Source organism: Anolis carolinensis, chromosome 3 (assembly GCF_035594765.1).
Source record: "Anolis carolinensis isolate JA03-04 chromosome 3, rAnoCar3.1.pri, whole genome shotgun sequence".
Lineage (NCBI taxonomy): Eukaryota > Metazoa > Chordata > Lepidosauria > Squamata > Dactyloidae > Anolis > Anolis carolinensis.
This window is the reverse complement of record NC_085843.1, coordinates 159,981,296-160,005,238: the sequence shown is the minus strand read 5'-3', so window position 1 is coordinate 160,005,238 and position 23,943 is coordinate 159,981,296. Positions and strand designations below refer to the sequence as shown.

The 23,943-nt window shown below is 42.7% G+C and overlaps 1 protein-coding gene across 2 annotated transcripts in view; it reads left to right on the top strand.

Annotated features, from left to right (window-relative positions):
- LOC100558884 (pancreatic lipase-related protein 2) overlaps positions 1-21,194 on the top strand; it is a 29,949-nt gene extending 8,755 nt beyond the window's left edge. For both annotated transcript variants that reach the window (XM_062975672.1, XM_016995093.2), the window contains exons 6-12: positions 3,272-3,388; positions 3,471-3,584; positions 12,600-12,718; positions 13,157-13,283; positions 14,094-14,199; positions 18,468-18,635; positions 20,498-21,194. In XM_062975672.1, coding sequence (XP_062831742.1) covers positions 3,272-3,388; positions 3,471-3,584; positions 12,600-12,718; positions 13,157-13,283; positions 14,094-14,199; positions 18,468-18,635; positions 20,498-20,561 — 815 coding nt within the window. In that variant the 3' untranslated portion in view covers positions 20,562-21,194. The remainder of the gene's footprint in view (positions 1-3,271; positions 3,389-3,470; positions 3,585-12,599; positions 12,719-13,156; positions 13,284-14,093; positions 14,200-18,467; positions 18,636-20,497) is intronic.
- The last annotated feature ends 2,749 nt before the right edge of the window (positions 21,195-23,943 follow it).

Here is a 23,943-nt window from a genome sequence, read left to right as displayed (position 1 = left end):
AACCAGATTGCAGTATTTGATAGATAGGAAATCTTGATTGGGGTGAGTCTATCAGTCTGGGGGAAAATGTGGACCTACCAGGCTGGAGTAAAGGTAAACCATGCTTTTTTGGATGAATCAACATTAATTCAATTAGTCTTCCAGGAACATCAAGGGATATTGGCAATGCTGAGGGTATTACAGGGAAGGCAGAGTTATATAGACCATCCATTATGGCTTTAAGATCTGAGAATTTCGGGGAGGGGGGGGGCTGAAGCTCCTCACGCCCCCACCCGCCCCCCGTTTTCTGTGCTTATGCAAACGTCTGGTGCAGATATACATTCTTAATCATACTTTAGCTTAGGTGAATGATGCTGCTTGCACATTCCATTCACCTCCAATTTTAAAGAAATTTTGCCCACTTCCATATATTGTTTTTACAGTGATGTACCATATTGCATTATTACGTTGGTATTGTAATGAACAAGGAATATCTCATAATCATGGCGTGATTACAAGCCAGTCTTTATTCATACAAATCATGCTTAATGCTGGTTTTGATGGGCCTCTATGCTATAATTAAGTAAGCCATGGAAAGGAAGGAAGGCTTTGTTTGCAAAAAGGATGAAAGACGTGTGGGATATGAGCCTGAAGCAGACACATGCCTACATCCTCCCCTTTTAAACACAAATCCTTCGTCTTCATTTGCTTAATTATAGTATAATTCAAGTCTGTACAACTTGTGGCCCTCCTGGTTTTGGACTTCAGCACCCAGAATTCCTGACTGTTGCATTAAATGGCAAGGGCTTCTGGAAATTAGTGTCCCAAACATCTGGAGGGCCACAGGTTGTGCAGGTTTTGTATAGTGGTTCACCTATATCAGTGGTTCCCAACCTGTGGGTCCCAGATGTTTTGGCCTTCAACTCCCAGAAAACATAACAGCTGGTAAACCGGCTGGGATTTCTGGGAGTTGTAGGCCAAAACACCTGGGGACCCACAGGTTGAGAACTACTGATCTATATCACCATTAAGCATTAAGCCCACAACCTCTTCACAGCTGTCCATTCAATATTTATTTATTACAGCATTTGTATCCCGCTCTTCTCACCCAGGAGGGGACTCAGGACGGCTTACAAAAAAAGCACATATATAAAAATAATACAATACATTGCAATTCAATTAAAATTAATTACATTAGACATTCATAAAAATACACTTATAAATATGCAGATTGGCGCAACCAGGGAGAGCCATTACCATGTATTTATTTGTAAGTAAAGCATACCTCAGTTAACAAAATCAATATGTTCCTAGACTTTATTTCTTTAATGAAAACTTTGACACCAGAGTTAGAAATACCATGGAAAGTATAGAAACTTCACGCTAAAAAGAAGTCCGGTTCAACATGTTTCTGCAAACCTTTTTATTCAGAAGTAACATTTTGTGCATGTGAAACGAAACCACTTGGTCAAATAAGCCTTGTGTAACAAATCAAAAACATTTTGTATCTTATAATGACCACTTCAAAGTTTCTTTCAAAATGCATCCCATGATGATATTTTTCTTTCAATGATATTTTTCTTTTAAAACTTTTATTACAATTTCCATTTTAGAGGTAATGCTTTTTTAAAAAATGCCAGGGTAGCTGAGGATCAGGCTAAACTGCTTTCTACTTTTCTTCTTGATTTGCTCTTCAAACATGCTTAGTAAGTGATTCTGGAAGCAGCTGTTTATCTTACCTGTTGTATGTAAGCTCACATGGCTTCAGTAGGATCGGCTAGAATAAAATCCCATTCTTTCTCAGATACATTGCTGCAACCCAATGCTGAAAGTCCAAATTTCTTCAGCTCTCCTTTACAAGCCTTCCAGTGCCAATGCTTCTCAAAACAAAACAAAAAACCAAAATTTGCTACCCAACTTCCAGCTATTTATTTATTTATTATTTATTTACAGTATTTATATTCCACCCTTCTCACCCCGAAGGGGACTCAGGGTGGATCACATTATACACACATAGGGCAAACATTCAATGCCCATAAACACATCAAACAGAGACAGAAACAGACAGACGCAGAGGCAATTTAACCTTTTCCCGAGGGGATGTTCGATTCTGGCCACAGGGGGGAGCATCTGCTTCATCATCCACTCTGACGGCACTTCCTCATTCCAGGTCGTAAATTAGTTAAACTTGCCTCCCCACTTTTTTTTATAAGTGGTACCTTATTTCCTACTTGATAGATGCAACTATCTTTCAAGTTGCCAGGTCAGCAACGAGCAGGGGCTATTTTTTATTTTTAATTGACGGGTGCTCACCCCGCCACAGGCTGGCCTCAAACTCATGACCTCATGGTCAGAGTAATTTATTGCAGCTGCTCAACAGCCTGCGCCACAGAGGACAAGGGAAAAAAGGACTGGATTCTCATAAATAGGAGCCTCTTTATCAGAGGCTTTGTTATCTGAGGTATGCCTGTATCAGTATAGTTGGGTGACAATTGGATTGTATTATGCTTGAACATTGGAGATATATATAGATATAGATATTATAGTTGGGCCCAGATACCATTTCATCTGCTTCTTTTGTGTTTCCATACTGTTTCATCCATTTGGATGGCACAGAATGGTACAACTCTCTCCGGAACTGAAAGAGCAGCCTAACGAAAGAAAGGTGGGAACGGTAGCCATTTGGTCGGCTGATTTTCGTAGGCCTGGTTTGTAGGGCCTACAGCCAAACGTCGGGCGCTCGACACTCGTAGGCCCGGCTCGCAAGACCTAGAATCAAGCATCGAGCACTCAACTATAAGCCCTGCTCACTGAGTACTAAATGCTTGTAGGCCCAACAGGCAGGGCCTACAGCCAAGTGCTCGACACTCGTAGGCCTGACAAGCAGGGCCTGCAGCTGAACACCGGGCCCACTCAGATGTAGCCCCTGGCTGGCAGGGCCTATCGGCCCTGGCAGACCCTGGTGCTTTGCCACCCAAGGTCCAAAAATCTTGGGTTTTTTTGGACCTTGGGCAGAAAAGCTCATTTGTATAGGTGCTGTTTTCAGAAGTGGCGGATGGAAATGGGGCCATACAAATGGGACAAATAGAAATAGATAGCGATGCCATGCAAATTCACAAGATTAATAGATATAGATATAGATATTTATTTGTTGAGCTACTGTTTTTTTATGAATACTATTCATACTATTAATCACCACAATGGTGAAGTTCTTAGAATATCAGACTTAGGAACTAAATGGGTAGGTGGGAGAAATTTCTCATTTTAACTGGATTATTTTATATTTAATTAGGCTTGGACCCAGCTGGAATTGGTTTTGAAGGTTTCCCAGACATGGTCAGATTGGATCCTTCTGATGCTAAGTTTGTGGATGTCATCCATAGTAACGCTGGACAATTTCCCAATATAGGTAATGTTCAAGTATATGTTAACTTTGTAAGGCAAATGTAAAGAACTGGCCAACTCATGCCATGCACAATGATTTTTTTCAGGATTTGGGGTGCTTAATGCTGTTGGAGATCTTGACTTTTATCCCAATGGAGGGATGGTTATGCCTGGATGCAATAATGCACAGCCAGAACATGATCATGAAGACTTCATTAGAGGTAAATCATCTCTAATATCTATGCTCAATGACCATGTCTATTTCAAAGTATTACTTAATTTGGTCTAGGCTTATTGTAGAGTTTTAGAGTTGCAAATGTGCTTTCTCCAAGTTCTGAGAAATATGATTGTGTATATTCAGGCATCAGATGTAGATGCCTGAAATCCATCTTTGTGGGTTTCCGTGTCAATGGGTTGATTATGTGTTAATGGCCCAGGGCCACTAAGTGTCAAGAGAAGTTTGAAGAACAGCAAAAACTAATTTAGAATAAACTCAACTTGAACTGAATGCAATTAGAGCTAGTAATCCTGCAACATTCCTCATAATTTCTTGACTCATGAGCCTCCTTTCCTGTAACCTCCTCTTTTCTCTAACCACCCCCCCCCCATGTGAAATCTTCAAATAACCCTTTGAGCTGTACATCCAGTGAAACAAAAATGAAACAGGTAGCTGTGAGTTTTAGTCCAAATATGATAGGAACTTTCCAAATATAACTATAAAGGAGTTATCCCCTAAACAACTTCAATAACTTCAGTAGTTCAAACTAAATCTTGTATCACATTTGCCACCCCAAGACCATTACAGCCACGATACAGAAGTCTGATTGGGATCTCTAGCTAGATCAGTGGTTCTTAACCTGTGGGTCCCTAGATGTTTTGAACTTCTACTCCCAGAAATCCTAACAGCTGGTAAATTCGCTTGGACTTCTGGAAGTTGTAGGCCAAAACACCTGGGGAGCCACAGATTGAGAACCACTGAGCTAGATGCATGGCTGATTTACTATAATAATGAAGATAATAATAATAATAACAATAATAATAATAATAATAATAATAATAATAATAATAATAATCCAACTCCCCGAAGGGACTTGGGCGGCTTACATGAGGTCAAGCCCAGATAAAAACAATAACAATGTAAAACACATCAAATGAAGAGAAGACACGTGCAGTTATAAAATTTAAACATTGACATATAAAGATAAAATAGCAAACTTAATAAAACATGGTTCAAACACGGAAAGATTATAAAAAACGAACTGAGTAAAGTGCACTGTATGAATGTTGTAAACACGAGGTAGTTGATAAAGTGCTGCAGATTCATGAGAGAGCAACTTGGGATGGGAATAGACCCTGTGGCTATATGAAATTAACAAAGTAAGAAAAGTGCAATCTGTGATGCCTCATGGGCCTTGTAGTCCTGTGCCTAGTGTCATTGTGACAGATGAGGATGAAAACATGGGGTTTTCTTCGGATCAACAGCCAGAGCCAGAGTTTTTCCAGCTGCCTGAAGTTCTTGTCCAAGAACCAATTAAAACTGACCTTGATCAACGCTCACCTCCCTTTGCTAGAAAGCAATCTTTCTCGGCGGATAGGGGAGCGAGAGAGAGAATTCGGAGGAGTGCCCGCATGGCTGCCAAGCAAGACTGATTAGCCATGTTTCCCCTGGGAAAATCCAGGGAGTCTTACACCTGCAAGCTGGGTTTTCGTTCCCTGTTCTCTAGGGAAAGAGAACGCTGGACGCCCATTTGGCGGGAAATGAGACCCAGATAAAAGTATCAAACTCTGTTGATTCTTTGCGGAGACAACAGCTCAGCTTCGAGAGTGAATTCCATGTTTCCAGCCTAGTGCGGACTTTGCCAAGTACGCAATCCAGTTTCCTTGCCCCGCTTATCCAAGTATCCAAGTATTGCCTTGCATTATTCTCAGCCACGGATTATGCTCCTTGAATCAAGTTTTGGACTGCCCGCCTTGTTTTGAGGCAGATTTACCTTGTGCCTTGAAAGACTTTGGACTATTCCCCACACTATTGCTTGGCATTAGTGTGTGTTTCGGTTGGATTTTACCTTTGAACTCTAATATCATTTATTGGACAAACTATTTCTGGACTATTTTAGGCCTTCTTTGAAAGGTCTGTTTCTGGACTATATTCTCTACTTGTTTTTATCCTCCTTATATATTTCCTTAATAAAGATATTAGATAGTTTTATTGGCCTCCGTGTTGGGTTCTTGGTGCTCCACTGCCCTGGTGCATGACAGTTTGTCTCCGCCAACCAAAGCACCAAGCAACCTAGGCCAATATGTCGGTGACACCAGGAGCCGGAGCGGCCGCGCCGGTTCCCAGCTTCACCATTTCCCAGGACGAGTTTAACCGGATCCGAGACAAGATCCGGGAGCAAGAAGGAGAGATTCGGGGTCTGAAGGAGCGAGGAGCCCGTCTCCCAGCTTTGGCGTTGCCAAACAAGTTCTCCGGGAAAGCCTCCAAAGTCCATGTTTTCTGTCGCCAGTGCATGGCGTACTTAGAGGCCCGCCACACGGAGTTTCCTCGAGAAGATCTCAGAGTGGCGTGGATTTACAGTCTCCTAGATGGACCTGCGGCTGCATGGGCAACAGCGCTTTACGATGCGGGTTCCGCATACCTGGCTACCGTGCAACAATTCTTGGCTCACCTACGGAATACCTGGGGAATTGAGGATGATCAAGAGGCGGCTGGCCATAAACTCCGGCGCCTTTTCCAAGGGGACAGACCGCTATCACGGTACATAGCTGAATTCCGAGTGTTAGCTCAAAACACCGGCTGGAATGACATAGCCCTCAGAGGACAGTTTCGTGAGGGTCTTAACCATGAGATGCAGGAGGAAATCTCCAAGGTGGAACCCCCAGACTCCCTTGAGAGACTCATTGCCCATTGCTTACGAGCGGAAGCTCTGCTCGCCAATAAGAGGCAGTGGCTCCGGGGCCAGGGTGGAAGAGCCGGGCCAAAACCCCCTTCCACCGCCTGCGTCCAGCCTCGCCCCGTTTGGAGACCACCGCCACCAGGCCCTAGTCCCTTGGGAAGTGAGGACGAGCTGATGCAGCTGGGCAACGTGCGTCCGAGGTTGGATGTGGCAGAAAAGGCCCGCCGACAGCGTTTGAACCTGTGTTGGTACTGTGGAAACGGGGGCCACTTCGCCAGAGAATGCCCAGCTAAGAAGAAGCCCCCTACCCGTTTGGCGGCAGCGTCATCCGCGAGCGCGGAGGCTACGGAGGCAGCCGAAACGAGGCCGGCGGGGGAAGACAGCGACCGGGCGTAGATGGGCTCGCCAACCCGGTCAAAGATTCCACTCAAGAGCTGCAAACGGGAGTCCTTTTTCTTCTAGTGGTCACACTGTGGTCAGTCAAAAAGGGGCCTGTCATGATCCATGCCATGATAGACTCTGGGGCGACCAACAACTTCATTGATAGAGACTACGCCAACTCTCTAGGATTACAATATCACGATTTCAAGAATGCCCGGGTGGTGCAAGCCATCGATGGCCGACCCCTGAAGACGGGACCAGTAAGCCAATGGACCGAGCCCACTCGAATGTGGATAAGGGAACATATGGAAGAAATCTCCTTCTTCGTCACTGAAGTTCCCCATTTCCCCGTGATTTTGGGAATCCCCTGGCTAACTCTCCATGACCCAAACATTTCCTGGGCTAGCAGGGAACTCCAGTTTGCTTCGAAATACTGCCAGAACCACTGCCTAGTAGCCAAGATCTGTCAAGCTACGGACACAGAGCCCATCATTACCCTGCCTAAGAAGTATTCAGACTTCTGGGACGTTTTCAATGAAAAAGAAGCCGAGAAACTACCCCCGCACGACCTTATGATTGCACCATTGATCTCATTGAGGGGGCTCCAATTCCGCGAGGACATCTCTACTCCCTGACAGAACCAGAGCAAGAAGCTCTCAGGGAGTTTTTAGAGACAAACCTCCGCAAGGGGTTCATCAGACCCTCTCAGTCCCCAGCTGCATCTCCAGTGTTGTTTGTGAAAAAGAAGTCGGGGGACCTACGCCTTTGTGTGGACTATAGGGCTTTGAACAATATCACGAAGTGGAACCGCTACCCATTGCCACTAATCTCGGACTTATTGGACCAACTTCGAGGAGCCAAAGTTTTCACCAAGCTGGATCTTCGCGGGGCCTATAATCTGATTCGTGTGAGAGAGGGAGACGAATGGAAAACGGCTTTCCAGACCAAATTCGGATTATACGAGTCCCTAGTCATGAATTTCGGTTTGTCAAACGCGCCCGCAACATTTCGACATTTTGTCAACGACATCTTCCAAGACTATTTGGACCGCTTTCTAGTTATATATTTAGACGATTTTCTGGTATATTCAAGATCACAAACGGAGCATGATCGGCACGTCAGGATGGTGCTACAACGGTTGTGAGACCATGGGTTATATGCCAAGTTGGAGAAATGTGCCTTTGATGTGGAAGAAGTAGACTTCCTGGGATACCGCGTCTCGCCTCTAGGGCTGTCCATGGACCCGGCGAAGGTTTCAGCCGTATTAGAATGGCGGGTGCCAACTAACAAAAAGGAAGTACAGCGCTTCCTAGGATTTGCCAACTATTACCGTAAATTCATTCCAGACTTTGCCTGCTGGACAGATCCAATCACCAGTTGCATCCGAGGGAAACGGCTGTTCCGCTGGACAGAGCAAGCTGAGAAAGGGTTCCAGCAGTTAAAGCGATTATTCACGACCCAGCCAATTCTTCAACACCCTGACCCAAACACCCCTTTTGTTGTCCAAGCAGATGCCTCGGATGTGGCAGTGGGGGCCGTGTTGATGCAACCGGCAGGAGAACATCTCCACCCTTGTGCCTACTATTCCCGCCAGCTAACAGCCCCAGAGAGGAACTACACCATCTGGGAAAAAGAGCTCCTAGCTATCAAGGTAGCCTTCGAGAATTGGAGGCACTGGCTCGAAGGAGCCAAGTTTCCAATTGAAGTTCACACTGACCACCGGAATTTGGAGCACTTAAGGACTGCCCGGAAGCTAAACCAAAGGCAGCAACGTTGGGCTTTGTTCTTTGAACATTTTGACTTCCGGATCCACTACGTGACTCCTGCCCAAACCAAGCAAGCCGATGCCCTTTCACGGAAGCCGGAATACGCAGCAGGGCGTAAAGACATCTCAGAGACTCAATTGTTGCAACCCAAGAACTTTGCCACGCTCACAGTGGGAAATACCAAATCCACTTCAGCTGAATCAGCTACATCTAGTACAAAATCCCCATCCACGGATTCTCTTTCTACCCAAGAGATCAAGACCAGTCAACAGACAGATGCCTGGGCCCAAGAGCGGATCCGACAGGGACTACAGTTCCCATTCTCACTCAAAAATGGATTATTATGTTACAGGAATCATGTTTATATTCCTCCAGGAGCCGGAAGGGAAAAGGCTCTCAGCCTGTGCCACGACAGCAAACCTGCTGGACATTTTGGACTGTTCAAAACCATGCATTTGATCCTGTGAGATTTCTGGTGGCCCAGGATTCGCAAGGACGTAGAAAACTATGTCAATTCTTGCCCTACATGCCAGCGTTTCAAGACACGAAGGGAAAAACCTTCAGGACTTTTGCATCCCCTTCCCACCCCCTCTCGGCCTTGGGAGATAATTTCAGCGGATTTCATCACAGACCTACCACCGTCCCTTGGATTCACCACGATCCTAGTGGTGGTGGACCTTTTTACCAAGATGGCCCATTTCATTCCTTGTGAGGGGCTCCCCACAGCCAAAGAGACCGCAGACTTATTCCTTCAGCATGTATTTCGACTACATGGCCTGCCCAAGAGTCTGGTCACAGACCGAGGATCTCAGTTCACCTCCCGTTTCTGGAGGGCCCTTCAGAAACTATTGGGCATTGATTCTCGTCTCTCCTCAGCTCACCATCCTCAGACGGATGGGCAGACTGAGCGCACCAATGCCACTCTGGAACAATATCTACGTTGTTATGTCAACTACCAACAAGACAATTGGGCATCCTTACTGCCGGTCTCAGAGTTTGCATTTAACAATGGTGTCCAGAACTCAACCAAAGAAGCCCCGTTCTTTGCAAACTACGGATTTCATCCCCGTTTTTTCCCTCCCGTTGTGGAAACCTCAGAAGTGCCTGCAGCGGAGAGTTGGCTACAGGAACTCACAGCAGTGCAAGAACTCCTGCATCAGCAACTTGACCAATCCAAGGAGGACTATAAACGTCATGCTGACAGCCATCGCCAGCCCGGCCCCGAGATCAAGGTATGAGACTGGGTTTGGTTGTCCACTCGCTTTTTGCCCTCCCATCGCCCCTGTCGGAAATTAGATGCCCGCTTCATTGGTCCATACATCGTGGTGGCGCAACTTAACCCCGTGACTTTCAAACTCCAACTTCCGTGTTCCATGCGCATTCATCCGGTGTTCCACCGTTCCCTCCTCCTTCCGGCGGATGGTGTCCGCCCCGATGCGAACCGGCCACCCCCCGCCCCCACTATGGTGGACAGGGAAGAGGAGTTTGAGGTCCAGGACATTTTGGATTCCCGTATTCATCGCCGCCGCCTTCAGTACCTGATTGATTGGGTGGGCTATGGACCGGAAGAACACTCTTGGGAAGACGCTTCCACAGTCCATGCTCCTGACTTAGTCCAACGCTTCCATCGGACCTACCCTGCCAAGCCGCGGCCCCATGGATCTCGGGGAGCGGGCCCCGTTGGGGAGGGGCTTGAGGGGGGGATAGTGTGATTCCTCATGGGCCTTGTAGTCCTGTGCCTAGTGTCATTGTGAGAGATGAGGATGAAAACATGGGGTTTTCTTCGGATCAACAGCCAGAGCCAGAGTTTTTCCAGCTGCCTGAAGTTCTTGCCCAAGAACCAATTAAAACTGACCTTGATCAACGCTCACCTCCCTTTGCTAGAAAGCAATCTTTCTCGGCGGATAGGGGAGCGAGAGAGAGAATTCGGAGGACTGCCCACATTGCTGCCTAGCAAGACTGATTAGCCATGTTTCCCCTGGGAAAATCCAGGGAGTCTTACACCTGCAAGCTGGGTTTTCATTCCCTGTTCTCTAGGGAAAGAGAACGCTGGACGCCCATTTGGCGGGAAACGAGACCCAGATAAAAGTATCAAACTCTGTTGATTCTTTGCGGAGACAACAGCTCAGCTTCGAGAGTGAATTCCATGTTTCCAGCCTAGTGCGGACTTTGCCAAGTACGCAATCCAGTTTCCTTGCCCCGCTTATCCAAGTATCCAAGTATTGCCTTGCATTATTCTCAGCCACGGATTATGCTCCTTGAATCAAGTTTTGGACTGCCTGCCTTGTTTTGAACCACGGACCTTGTTTCCCAGATTCAAGCCTCGTTCTCAGCTTCTCTGCGGATTTACCTTGTGCCTTGAAAGACTTTGGACTATTCCCCACACTATTGCTTGGCATTAGTGTGTGTTTCGGTTGGATTTTACCTTTGAACTCTAATATCATTTATTGGACAAACTATTTCTGGACTATTTTAGGCCTTCTTTGAAAGGTCTGTTTCTGGACTATATTCTCTACTTGTTTTTATCCTCCTTATATATTTCCTTAATAAAGATATTAGATAGTTTTATTGGCCTCCGTGTTGGGTTCTTGGTGCTCCGCTGCCCTGGTGCATGACACGATCGATGAGGAAATGGTCATAAATGCAAGGTTTATCATGGAGATAGGCAATCCTTATCCAAAGGCCTGTGTGAAGAGCCAGGTTTTTAAGCTCTTCCTGAATGCTACCGGGGGGATGGGGGCTTGCCTAATCTCCCTGGGGAACGAGTTCCAGAGCCGGGGAGCCACCACGGAGAAGGCCCTCTCTTTCATCCCCACCAACTGCGCTTGAGATGGAGGTGGAAGAGAGAGAAGGGCCTCCCTCAATGAGTGAAGAGATTGCGCAGATTCATAGGGGGAAAGGCAGTCACAAAGGTAGGATGGTCCCAAACCATTCAGGGCTTTGTAGGTTATCACCTGAACCTTGAATTGGGTCCGGAAGGTAAACGGCAGCCAATGGAACTCCTTAAACAGGGGGGTGGACCACTCCCTGTAGTTAGCTCCAGTTAGGAGCATGGCTGCCAAGCATTGGACTAGTTGGAGTTTCCGGGCCATCTTCAAGGGCAGCCCCACATAGAGTGCATTGCAATATTCCAGTCTAGAGGTAACTAAGGCGTGGACCACCATGGCCAGATCAGACTTCACAAGGTAAGGTCGCAGCTGGAGGACAAGTTTTAGTTGTGCAAAGGCCATCCCAGCCACCGCCGACACCTGAGCATCAAGTATCATCGCTGAGTCCAGGAGGACCCCCAGGCTGTGAACCTGTGTCTTCAGGGGGAGTGTGGCCCCCTCGAGCACAGGTTGCCACCCAATACCCTGATCAGATGTACGACTGACCTGAAGGACCTCTCTCTTGTCAGGATTGAGCTTCAGCTTGTTTGCCCTCATCCAGCCCACCACAGTGGCCAAGCACTGGTCCAGTATCCAAGGGGCTTGCTTGGATTTCGGTGAAAAGGAGTAGTAGAGTTGGGTGTCATCTGCGTAGAGGTGGCACCAAACTCCAAAACTCTGGATAACCTCACCCAGCGGTTTCATGTAGATGTTGAAAAGCATGGGGGACAGAATAGAACCTTGCAGGATCCCACAGGTCAATGGCCAGGGGTCCGAACAGTTGTCCCCCAGCTTCACCAACTGGGAACGGCCCTCCAAGAAGGACTGGAGCCACAGCAAAGCTGTTCCCCCAAGGCCCATCCTGGAGAGTCGACCCAGGAGGATACCATGATCAATGGTATCGAAAGCTGCTGAGATGTCCAAGAGAACCAGCAGGGTCACATTCCCCTATCCAGTTCCCTGTGGATGTCATCGACCAGGGTGACCAAAACCGTCTCAGTACTGTACTCAGGTCTTTAGATCTGACTTTCCAAGTTAGAGTCAACAGGTAAGAAAATATATTCACTTTTCACTCTGCTTGCACATAATCCTATGCATGTTTGTTCAGAGGCAGAGTGGCTAATTAAAGAGATCTATTTGAAGGACTTACAAAGTTCAAGACTTGTTGAAAAACAAAAGGTCAAGCTCCTTGAAGTTTCCTCTCAACAACCTGGGTTATATGAATTTATCCCTTGTTACAGCCATCTTCACCCTAAAGTGAAAGAGGAAATCTCTAAAAAGTTATGGATGACTTGTCACTGAGGCTCACAGTTTTCTTTTGACAGAGACTCCTATGGCTGGAAACTGCCATCATTCCAGAAGTCATGAGTATTACCTGTACAGCATTCTCTATCCAAATGGTTTCCTGGGCTATCCTTGCAAATCGTATGAATCCTTTCAAGAAGTAAGCATTTGTCGCTTGATTACTTTCTTATTCTACTTGCGCTGCAAGATCCCTTTATATTTATTGACAAGAGAGGAAGGACCAATGAATGAACAGTGTCCTCTTTTGTTGTTCTCATTGTTTGCTGAGAGAGATTGATGGAGTGGCTAAAATGAACAGGGCCAAAGGGTTCAGATACACATAGCTATAGGCCTCCTGCCAAGGCATGGGCACTATCAGGCATCTGATCATGCTCACTCCTGTTCTTGGAAAGTTATTTTTTAAAGCAATTAATTGCAATTAAAGTCCATGGGTTTCAAAATATTTAATAATCCAGTTATAGTTTTCAGAAAAGTAACAAACGGAACCGAATAAGTGTCGTGGATATAGTTTGAAACAATGCCCAGCAAAAGATTTTACAATGTGCCGTTTTCATCAATGCTTTACTTTTTTCCCTAGGGAAATTGCTTTCCATGCCCCATAGGTGGTTGCCCAATGATGGGCCACTATGCAGATCAATTCCGTTATAAAGTGAAGAAAAATACAAAATATTATCTAAATACAGGAGCTATGGAACCATTTACAAGTGAGTGCAAAAATTAGAATAAAGCTGATAGAATTGCATACTGATCGTAGGTGGCTTCCCTTGATGACTTCAAAGGAACTATCCATGGTGCTGAGCCATATTCACCAAATAGGTTTGGCAGTTTGTGTATATGGAGTTGTGGTTTTCTCGCCTTTTTATGTGAAACCAGAAGATGGGGATGCCGACACATATCGTTACATGCTCACAGTAAAGGAAGAGGAGGTGGAAGTGAAGGAAGTGGAAGGGCACTGTTCTATTGGACGGGAAACCCTATCTAGTTCACCATGATCTAGCATAGCCAAGGGGTTATTTTATGGAAAGGTCAAAAGCAGGACATTCATGCGAAGGTAGTTATTAATGTTCTATAGCAAATGAAACACAGAAACTTAAACTGCATACATCCATTGGTTGGGATGCTTAAGATCCACTCACAAACCCATCCTCTATTACTTTCTGCAATCCACATTTAAAGAAACCTCTAATAAATTTTGGATCTCTCCTACATTTTAACTATATGGCCTTCAAGAATGTCCTATCCATTTAAAAAATAGAAAACAAAGAGAACGTTTGGATTAGAGGTCCCTTCCAACACTATGATTCTATAAGTCTATGAAATATACAATAATCGCTTACATATTGGGATAGCATAAATCTGATTTTTGTAATAGTTGGAAATAATTGCAGAGTGTATTTTTTAAAAATAAAAAACCAGGTAGGAACAGAAAAAAGTGTGTGTATCTAACTCAGTTTGTAATTCATTCATTTCATACTTTGGTTCACATTTGGCTTCACTCTGTCTTTGTTATATAGGTTGGAGATATAAAATATCTGTGAAACTATCTGGAAATGCAAGGGGATTAATCAATATAATTTTTCACGACAAAGATGAATACACAAATGAATACCAAATTCAGAGGTATGTTTTATACTGCACTGAAATCAGTTTTTTGAGATCTGATAATTTTAGATATAACTATACACACTGTCTAATATATTGTTGGCCTCTGGTTTTTCTTTATATATGGTGTTCAAATGTGGTGTTCGTTTTCAAAAGGTACCAAATCAAAAAAAATAAATTAAAAATTAGTTATAGGTGGAAGCACATCGTTGGCTGGGAGTAGAATATTATGTATAGATTGAAAATATTAAAATGTATCAGATCACTTTGGTACTTTGAAAAAGTGACTTGTGTAGCAAAAGAATGCATATACTCAGCAAGTTTTTTCTCCTGATCCTTGCAAAATTGTTGTTGTTGTTGTTGTTGTTGTTGTTGTTTCAGTTATGGCAGTTTCCTATACGGGTAGTCTTTAAGGGTGAATTCCCATGTGATCTGAGGTTAGTGTGGAGCTGCTTTGCAAATCACAACTCTATACAACATGAGGAGCTTGTCTGTGGTCCCAAGGGGCTTGGTTTGCCATCTCTTTTCACCATAGAGAGGAAAAAGGGCAAGCTTTGCCACCAGGACAATTATGTTGGTTTACATATCTTTCTAAAGTCAATTTTAGGCTGAGAAAGCTATTTTAATATGCTGATTCATTTGGGGATCAAGTCGTCATTGAGCCTTGAAACATGGCTCAATCCTGGGCTTGCTGCTCTCTAAAGACCCACTAAAAAAATTAAACAAATGCTACGTTCAGCAAAGGACAAGTGGGATCCTCTCACCTCTGCAGGAGTCTACCGTATACCATGCAGCCGTGGATGTGGGCGAAACGCCAGAAGAGAATGCTTCTGAAACATACAGCCCGGAAAACTCACAGCAACCCACTTCTATACTGTTCATTGTGTTTTTAAAAATTCCAGAGCACTTTAAAAATAAAACCAACAAAGCCCACAGCTGAAACAAATAAAATAATAATAATAAAAAAACAGACAACTCATTTAAAATAGCTAATTTAAATATGCCTGTACAAACAAATGGGTCTCTACTGAACCTTAATGTATGCTACAGTATGGGAATCACAGTGGATAGGGGTCCTGCTTCCCACATCAACCAAACAAGTCTCACCAAAACCCCACAAAATCCCAGATTTTTTTTCTTGTGCTTTCTTAATTTATCTGTACATATGTAGTTTAGTATGTAGTTCTGTCAGGTCCTGGTATGATCAAAAACTTTTTATACCAGCTTCCCAGATTGGTTTATTTTAATCCATTATTAAATCAGAAAGAACAGGAATTAAATTTAGGATTTTTCAGTCAGTCTGGATATCTTCAAAGTGGCAGTACATGACCTTGTTGTCCTCTTTTTTTTTGATGCTGCTATGCCTATTGTTGTTATTATTACATTTGTTTCTATATCATCTTTTCCCAAGACTGGGAATCAAAATAGCTTATATGGCCACTCTGTTTACCGGGCAATGTCTTCATTGTTTAGGGCCAATTGAAATGCCACAAAATAATGAGGAAGCTTTTGAGTTCTCCAAAAACTTTTTTTATTAGGCTGGATGCCACATAAAGAGTGGGAGAAAGAATGTGTGTGGGTGTGTATGGAAAAGAAGTGTGGAATATATGGGGCCATTTGTATTTCTGTGCCAGAACCTGCTTCTGGGCTTCCTTGTCCTAGATAAATGGAAGCAATAAGGAGGACCTATTATAGGACAAAAATGACAAAATGTTTAGTAGTGCTTCAACAACAAACACATTTATTGTGTCATGGACTTTCATAGGCTTCTCCAAGCTACTTCACGAGATTCATGGTGTGATCTAGAATGTTTGGTGGAATTTTTTTATAGGAACTTTGCCCAAGGAAAATAATGTTAGATTTAAGCACAGTTCAGTTTGAGCTCCAGATGCTCCTGAAGTAGCACTGTGGACCTCTTCACACAGTCCAAAATATGGCAGCGGAGACGGGGTTTTTTTTTTTACTTCAGCCACAGAGCATGATGCCTTAAACATCCTGGAAAATTACTTCTGGGGCAGCTGGTGCGAGGCACGGGGCAACATGTCTCCATGTTCCCAACGTGGGCACCACTGGGATTGTAGTGATCCGCGGTGATACACAATCATTTCGCTGATGCATGTGAAGAAGTCCTATGATTGCCATATTATGTGAATCTAATGCACACCCTAATTTTGGGAAGGTCATTTAGCCAAAAAAAAAATGTGAGCATTAGATTCGAGTAAATACAGTAAATATCTGGAAACTTGCTGAGCAGTTATGAATGCTTAAGCAAGCTCTTTTGCAACTCTTTAGTATATTTACAATTGTCCTGGCTGTAAATGCCTCCTCCTAAAATCTACCTTGAAACTCAGCAGCTTCAATAAACAATGGAAGTCATTGCCATGAGAGTCAAGACAAAGATCCACCCAGAGGAAAGGTGTTCTTACCATACATCAAGGAAACCACTGACCACATAGGCAAACCGATGAAGAAGCACAACCTACAAACCATGTACAGACCCACAAAGAAAGTCCAACAAATGCTACGGTCAGCAAAAGGCAAGAGGGATCCTCTCTCCTCTGCAGGAGTCTACCGTATACCATGCAGCTGTGGACAAGTCTACATAGGGGCCACCAAATGCAGCGCCCAAACACGAGTCAAAGAACATGAAAGGCACTGCAGACTAACTCAACCAGAGAAATCAGCCATAGCAGAGCACTTGATGAACCAACATGGACACAGTATATTATTTGAGAACACAGAAATGCTTGACCACTCCAATAACTATCATGTCAAACTACATAGAGAAGCCATTGAAATTCACAAGCATGTGGACAACTTCAACAGAAAAGAGGAAACCATGAAAATGAACAAAATCTGGCTACCAGTATTAAAAAATTTAAAAATCAGAACAGTAAATGAGAAGCAACACTCTGAAAACAGAAGAGTTCCAAGGGCAGCTAATGACTCTGAACAAAGGATGCCCCCAGGCAGAAATAGCCAGGAGATGAACCTTTCCAGTGCTAATTTAGGTGATTAACTGCAACATTCACACTGGCTTTCCAACTGACAAAGAGTTCTTCTCACACCCTGGACTTTCACAGATATATATTAACCTTCTTTGCTTAATTTCTCCATACCTCACAACCTCTGAGGATGCCTGCCATAGATGTGGGCAAAACGTCAGGAGAGAATACTTCTGGAACATGGCCATACAGCCCGGAAAACATACAACAACCCTGTGATCCCGGCCATGAAAGCCTTCAACAACACAATGGAAGTCTGCTCTGCTGACAATTAGGGTGTTGGAGAATCAGTTTTTTCATTCCCTCCTACCAGCAATCTAAAGCAGGACCCCACTTGTATCTCCTCGTAGATTGCTGGCGGAAGCGGTCCGGAAATATCATCTTGCTGCATTACAATCACCAACAGAATAGACCTCAATTGTTCAATGAAGCTGATGGTTTAGGCTCCTTCCACATAGGCCCCAAACCCCTGGTGGGTTGCGGATTAACCTGAGGCGTCCAAATGACAGCCTAGGTTCATCCAGATTAATATGAAGTAAATTGGGATTTCCCAGTTTGCTCTGGATTAAAAAACATACCTGAAAAGATCAGGACCTTACTGCAAGGTGTTGAGGTATTGAGCCTGTGGGGATTGACTCTCAAGACTGCCTTCCATGATCCCAAGGGCCAATCCTCATTGTCACCCTGGTTCTTTGCGCTCTAAGGGCCCAAAGGAGCAGGATGGTAGCCCAGCCCTACTCTCCTAGCCCCCCCCCCACACACACACACACACACTTTCCCTGTAAACTTACTGGAGAGTCCTGGCTGCTTTCTCGAGCCCACAAAGAAAGCTCTTGACACGTCAACATGTTGCGTTGGGAGCTTTAGAGAGGGGAGATGGAGCTTGTCCCCTCCCCTCTCCAAAGCTCCTGATGCGTTACAAAGGGAATCGGGTTTTTAAATCCCAGTTCTTCTCATGATTTGGACTTGTCTGGGTTGGGTTCATTGGGTTAGGTCAGTATATAATACATAGTTACATATTCATAACTGTACCTGTGATGTAGGATCTAAGTTATTTATCTGTAGGCACTCACCAATAACATACAATTAAAAATAATTAAATGATGGCCAGCAAATTACAAGTAGCCATGATAAAGTTCCCTTTAAATGCAATATAATAACTGTATGCCAACTTTTAGAAGCTGGTTATTATTGTTAGTCATCTCCTAAGGTGGAATTTCTAAAGCTCAGCAGTTGTTGTGTGGACGCCTTCTAATAACTCCTCTTTTGATGCATTTACAGAGGAAGCCTTAAACAAGGACAAAGCTACTCAAAAGTCACTGATTTAGACATTCATCCTGACAATGCTACAAAAGTTGAATTTATTTGGCATAAGCAGTTTTTAACTGCGGTTTGGGACAAACTGGGAGCCAAAAAAGTGACTCTAATCCGAGGGCAGGATGGACACAAGTAAGTGTTTCCATTTCCATATTGCAATTTCATTGTTTATGCCATGCTGCATCTGCTGCTGTAGAAAGCAGACGCTACATCACATACCTTACACACTTCCAATTTTGCAGGAAATTTCCCAATTGATCCTCTATCATCCCACTTTTGCAATTGCTTTGAAAATGTCCCAGTTTTTCTCTCTTCTCCCGACTTCCCCTCTTTGTCCTCTGTTTATTTCAGTTGCTGAAAACAGAGTTTAAAATTCAAAAGTAGATTGTATTCAGTTCAGCGAGAGGAAAGGAGAGGAAGAGAAGAAATCTTGCCTTTCCTTATGAATGAAGGCAAAGCCAATTTGCCACCTTTTTCATACTCTGATGTTGCCTAGCCATGTATATCCTGTTTTCCCTCTATCAAATGTGGTATGGTATAGTCGTGGGACCTGGTCTTGAGATCCACTTAGCTGTTAGATTCTGTTTTCTTATATGGATCTACTTAAAACTTAAGAACTGCTTTAGAAGTCTGCTTCAAATAAAGTAGCTCGTTGAGGTGTAGTATCCCAGATAAGAAAAAGCCTTTTAGAGCAACTTGACATTTTATTCCTTATTTTAACAGCTTTATATCCATGTCATACTTTTAAATAGCCTATGGTATAGACCTATAGGTTGTAATTTGTGTTTTATTTGTATTTTAGTTGTTAATGGTGCTGTGCATTCATAGATTGCAAGTTTGTTTTCTTCCACTTCAGGAACTGTAACCTGAAACAATAGATTCAGACATTAGGAACTTTACTGTAAGAGCTGTCCAACAGTGGATAGATGGCCTTGCAGTGTACTGGAGTCTTATACTCTGGAGGTTTTTAAGCAGCAGCTGGATGGACATCTTCCAGGGCTGCTATAGTTGTGCATTCCTGCTTGGCATGGGGTAGGACTAGATAGTCTTTGTGGCTCCTTCCAGTTGTAGGAGGCCTGTGATGTCGTTTGTAAATTGGTCAGACAACTTGTGTAATTGGGCAGCCATATCACTATATAATAAGTAACTAAATGAGGCTTATGTAAACTAAAAAGTAAATACCTTGTAAAGTGCTGAACAGTCTTGGTGCCAGGTCACATTCTCTAGGCAGAGCGCCACATGAGGAGTGTCTCAATTGAAAAGTCCTTTTCAGTCTTGTTTCTAAATGTAGGGAATTATTTGACTACAGATCTCATACTTTAAGAGAGAGTGGTCATTCTGGTATCTTCCAAAACAATTCTGAATCTTAGCTGCAACATCAGAAGATTGTTCTGATGTATCAGAAGCAGCTTCTGTCTTGAGAGGACATCTGGAAGCTCCCAGCTTCAAAAGAATTTGTCCGTGTCTAAAGGGCCAGTTGGACTATATCAAGGATTCTCCAGTATCTCCTTGCCATATGTAGAAGTAGGATGACCCTTTCAAGGCTGAAAGATTCCAACCATCATCAGTTCCACCCAGCAATTATGAGAGCTCAATAGGGTTCCATCTACATCGCATTATATGGCAATGTAGATGGGACCCTATTAGTCTTGTGCATTTGTATGGAATTGTTGACTGTTTCTATTTGTCCCATTTGTATGGCCCCGTTTCAGTTTTTGTCCACTGCTTACGGAAATGAGGCTTTCCACCCAAGGTCTGAAAAAAATGGCCCTATATACGCACAAACCTTGAGGGTAAAGTGGGTTAGAAGAAAGTCACATCTGCCACTTTGAGCTCAAAGGAAGGCAGAATATTAATGTAACTAATAAAGAAATGAACAATCTCTGCTCGTCTTGAACATTCATAATGTGTCTAAGGGGGAAGAAAGAGGAAACTAAACTGCAAAATAGAAGACTTGCTTTAAAATGATTTTTTTCTCCCTCCTTTTCTCCCAGGTCTTTCTTTTGTGGCAATGGGACGGTAAAATATGGAGTCCTTCAAACACTAAGAGTTTGTTGAACCCTTGGATCAAGTAGTGTGTGCAAGTGTGTATATGTATAAATATGGATAAAGAAGATCGGCTTTCTTCACTTGGCTGTTGAAAGCACTGGACATTTGAGAATGTGGCTCTTTAAAGCAAGGCTTCTGTGAAGTTTTCTTTGTCATTTCAGCTCTGTACAAAATCAGTAATGATTTTTGAAAGTGAGAAATCAGTATTAAGTTTTCAGTATGTTTTCTAAATTCATGAAGATTGGAAGCCACTGGAATCCTCCACAGATCAAGAAGAAAAATTGGTCTAAAAGAGAGAGGTGCCCTCCAACTTGAGGGAATAAATATAATTTTCAGGGATAGATACAGATGAATAAGTACATGATGGAGGAGGGAAATAATCCTAATTCATTCAAGGAGGATCCATGGCTGTTTGAGCCATGTTTGATTTCAGGGATAGTTTCAGTACAAACTCTGGATTTTCCCCATTTCCAACAGTTGATCACTTTGTCAATTCTGGAGATTTCAATTACCAACCCTGTCTGAGGACCAAGTTTGATTACTGGAATGATATTCAAACAGAAAAATGTGTGTGGGTGAGAGGTATAAAGAGTACCAACAATTCTTGATGGCAAGGTGTCAATAAATTACCAAGATTTGCAATTTTTTAAAAAAGAAATGGTCCCAGAGCATAAGTGATGAGATCAGTTCCTTTCCTCCTAATTTTTTTTGTATGTTGATTGGATTTTTTGTATTAAAAATTCCCCTAAAATGTTGGTTTTTATGCAACACAAATCGCAAATTTTGGACAAATATCCCAAAATGTGAAGAATGTTTGAAAAATCCACAAAAATGCTTATAGTCTTGCCCATTGGAAACAAAAAGGGTTTTTTTTTCCATTCTCACATGTATTACATGTGTTTAGGTGAAAAGATGTGTCCTGTTAATGCATGCTTAGGTGAGAAGCAGCACACACTTCTATCAAGAAGGCCTACCTCAGAGGATATGCAATAGTGACCACGTTACGATCCATATTGCAATTTCTGTAAAAAACATAATAAAGGAATTGAATTATCTGTGTAAAAATATTTCACATTTCATTATTTTAGTACAGTGTTTCTCAACCTTCCTAATGCTACGACCCCTTAATACAGTTCCTCATGATGTGGTGACCCTCAACTATAAAATTATTTTTGTTGCTACTTCCTAACTGTAATTTTGCGACTGTTATAAATTGTAATGTAAATATCTGATATGCAGGATGTATTTTCATTCACTGGACCAAATTTGGCACAAATACCTGATACATCCAAATTTGAATAATGGTGAGAGTTGTGGGGTTTGATTTTATCATTTGGAAGTTGTAGTTGCTGTGATTTATAGTTTGCCTACAATCAAAGAGCATTCTGAACACCACCAACAATGGAATTGAACCAAACTTGGCACACAGAACTCCCATGACCAACAGAAAATACAGGAAGGTTTTGATAGGTATTGACCTTTAGTTTTGTTGTTGTAGTTCACCTACATCTAGAGAGCACTGTGGACTCAAACAATGATGTATCTGTACCAAACTTGGCATGAATACCCAATATGTCCAAATGTGAACACTGGTGGAGTTTGGGAAAATAGACCTTGACACTTGGGAGTTGTAGTTGCTGGAATATACAATCAAAGAGCCCCTTGAACTCTACCAATGATAGAATTGGGCCAAACTTCTCACACACAGAACCCCCATGACCAACAGAAAATACTGGAGGGATCTGGAAGGAATTGATAGTGATTTAGGGAGATGTAGTTCACCTTCCTCCAGAGAGCACTGTGAACCCAAACGACTATGGATCTGGACCAAATTTGGCACAAATATCTGATGTCCAGATTTGAATACAGTATATACTCGAGTATAAGCCTAGTTTTTCAGCCCTTTTTTAAAGACTGAAAAAGCCCCCTTCGGCTTATACTCGGGTGAGGGTCCTGGTTGGCTCATATTTGGGTCAGCTTATACTGGAGAATATATGGGACATTTATTATTTTTCTCTATTATTGTTGATACTATTACATTTATTTTACTCTATTTTTATTATTATTATTAATACATTTATTATTTCACTCTGATCTTATTATTATTGCATTTATTATTTTACTCTATTACATGTATTACTTTCCTGTATTTATTATTATTATTATTATTATTATTATTATTATTATTATTATATGTATTATTTTACTCGATTATTATTAAAAAGATACATAAGCACATTTACATTGAAGAAGATGAGAATAATGATTTGATCAGAGTTGGATAGTCTTATCTTAAATTTGAGCTTTATGTAAATATTCAAAAACATTTAACCTACTGATGCCTCAATTAATGTAATTTTATTGGTATCTATTTTTATTTCTGAAATTTACCACCCTCGGCTTATACTGGAGTCAATGTTTTCCCAGTTTTTTTGTGATAAAATTAGGTGCCTCGGCTTATATTCGGGTCGGCTTATACTCGAGTATATACAGTACTTAATTCTTACTTATTGTTTTAAATTATTTAACATTGACTTTATTGTGTTTGACCCTGATTGTCTATACTATAGGGTTTTCAGCAACATATTCCTCCCATATTGCCCACCCAGAATTTAGCCCTAGGTTGTGTTCATCCCCTCCATCCTAAGTCCTTCCTTTCATTTTGCTTAAGGGGCCCTGGACAAGCGTATGTATTTAAAGGCTGTGATTTTCACAGACCTCCAGGAGAACTATGAGATAAAAGTAAAATGACAAAGGGATTTCCCCCAGAAAGGACTTCTTTGCAGCAACAAATATAAATGCTGGTCCACAACTTGTATCAGGAATAAAAATATCAAAAAACTCCAGTCCTCCCTGAATTCTCACCTGTTCCATGCTTTTCTCAGAAGTGTTTCCATGTTACACTGCACATGTGTTTAAACTGTTTGTACACATGTTTAGAACTGCACCTCAATTCATTGCTGATTTGTATCCACATTCAAGAATCCTCTTAAATCCAGAATGCAAATAAAAAATACACCTGTAGCTGAGCAGACACAATGGCTGTCATCCTATTAGTGACATAGTCAACTGTTACTGGAAATTATATCTAACATTTTATCATTGTGGAGGGAAAGATTTGTTATCTCCCATATACAAAACCCCTGCAAGAATCCTCTTCCCTTTGATGGGGGCTCTCTATAGACATTTAGTAGGCAGTGGAGAACAACGGGTACGAGAGACATTTCTGTTATGTCCTTATACCCAAACACAGAACTACGAACACATTCTGTTGGGTCTTTGGGGACTCCTCTAAGGGTTCTGAACAATCATGATATTATTATATTTCTGGATATATTGCCAACTGTCCTTGCTTTTCACTTACCACTAAAACCATGAGGCCTGCACAGAG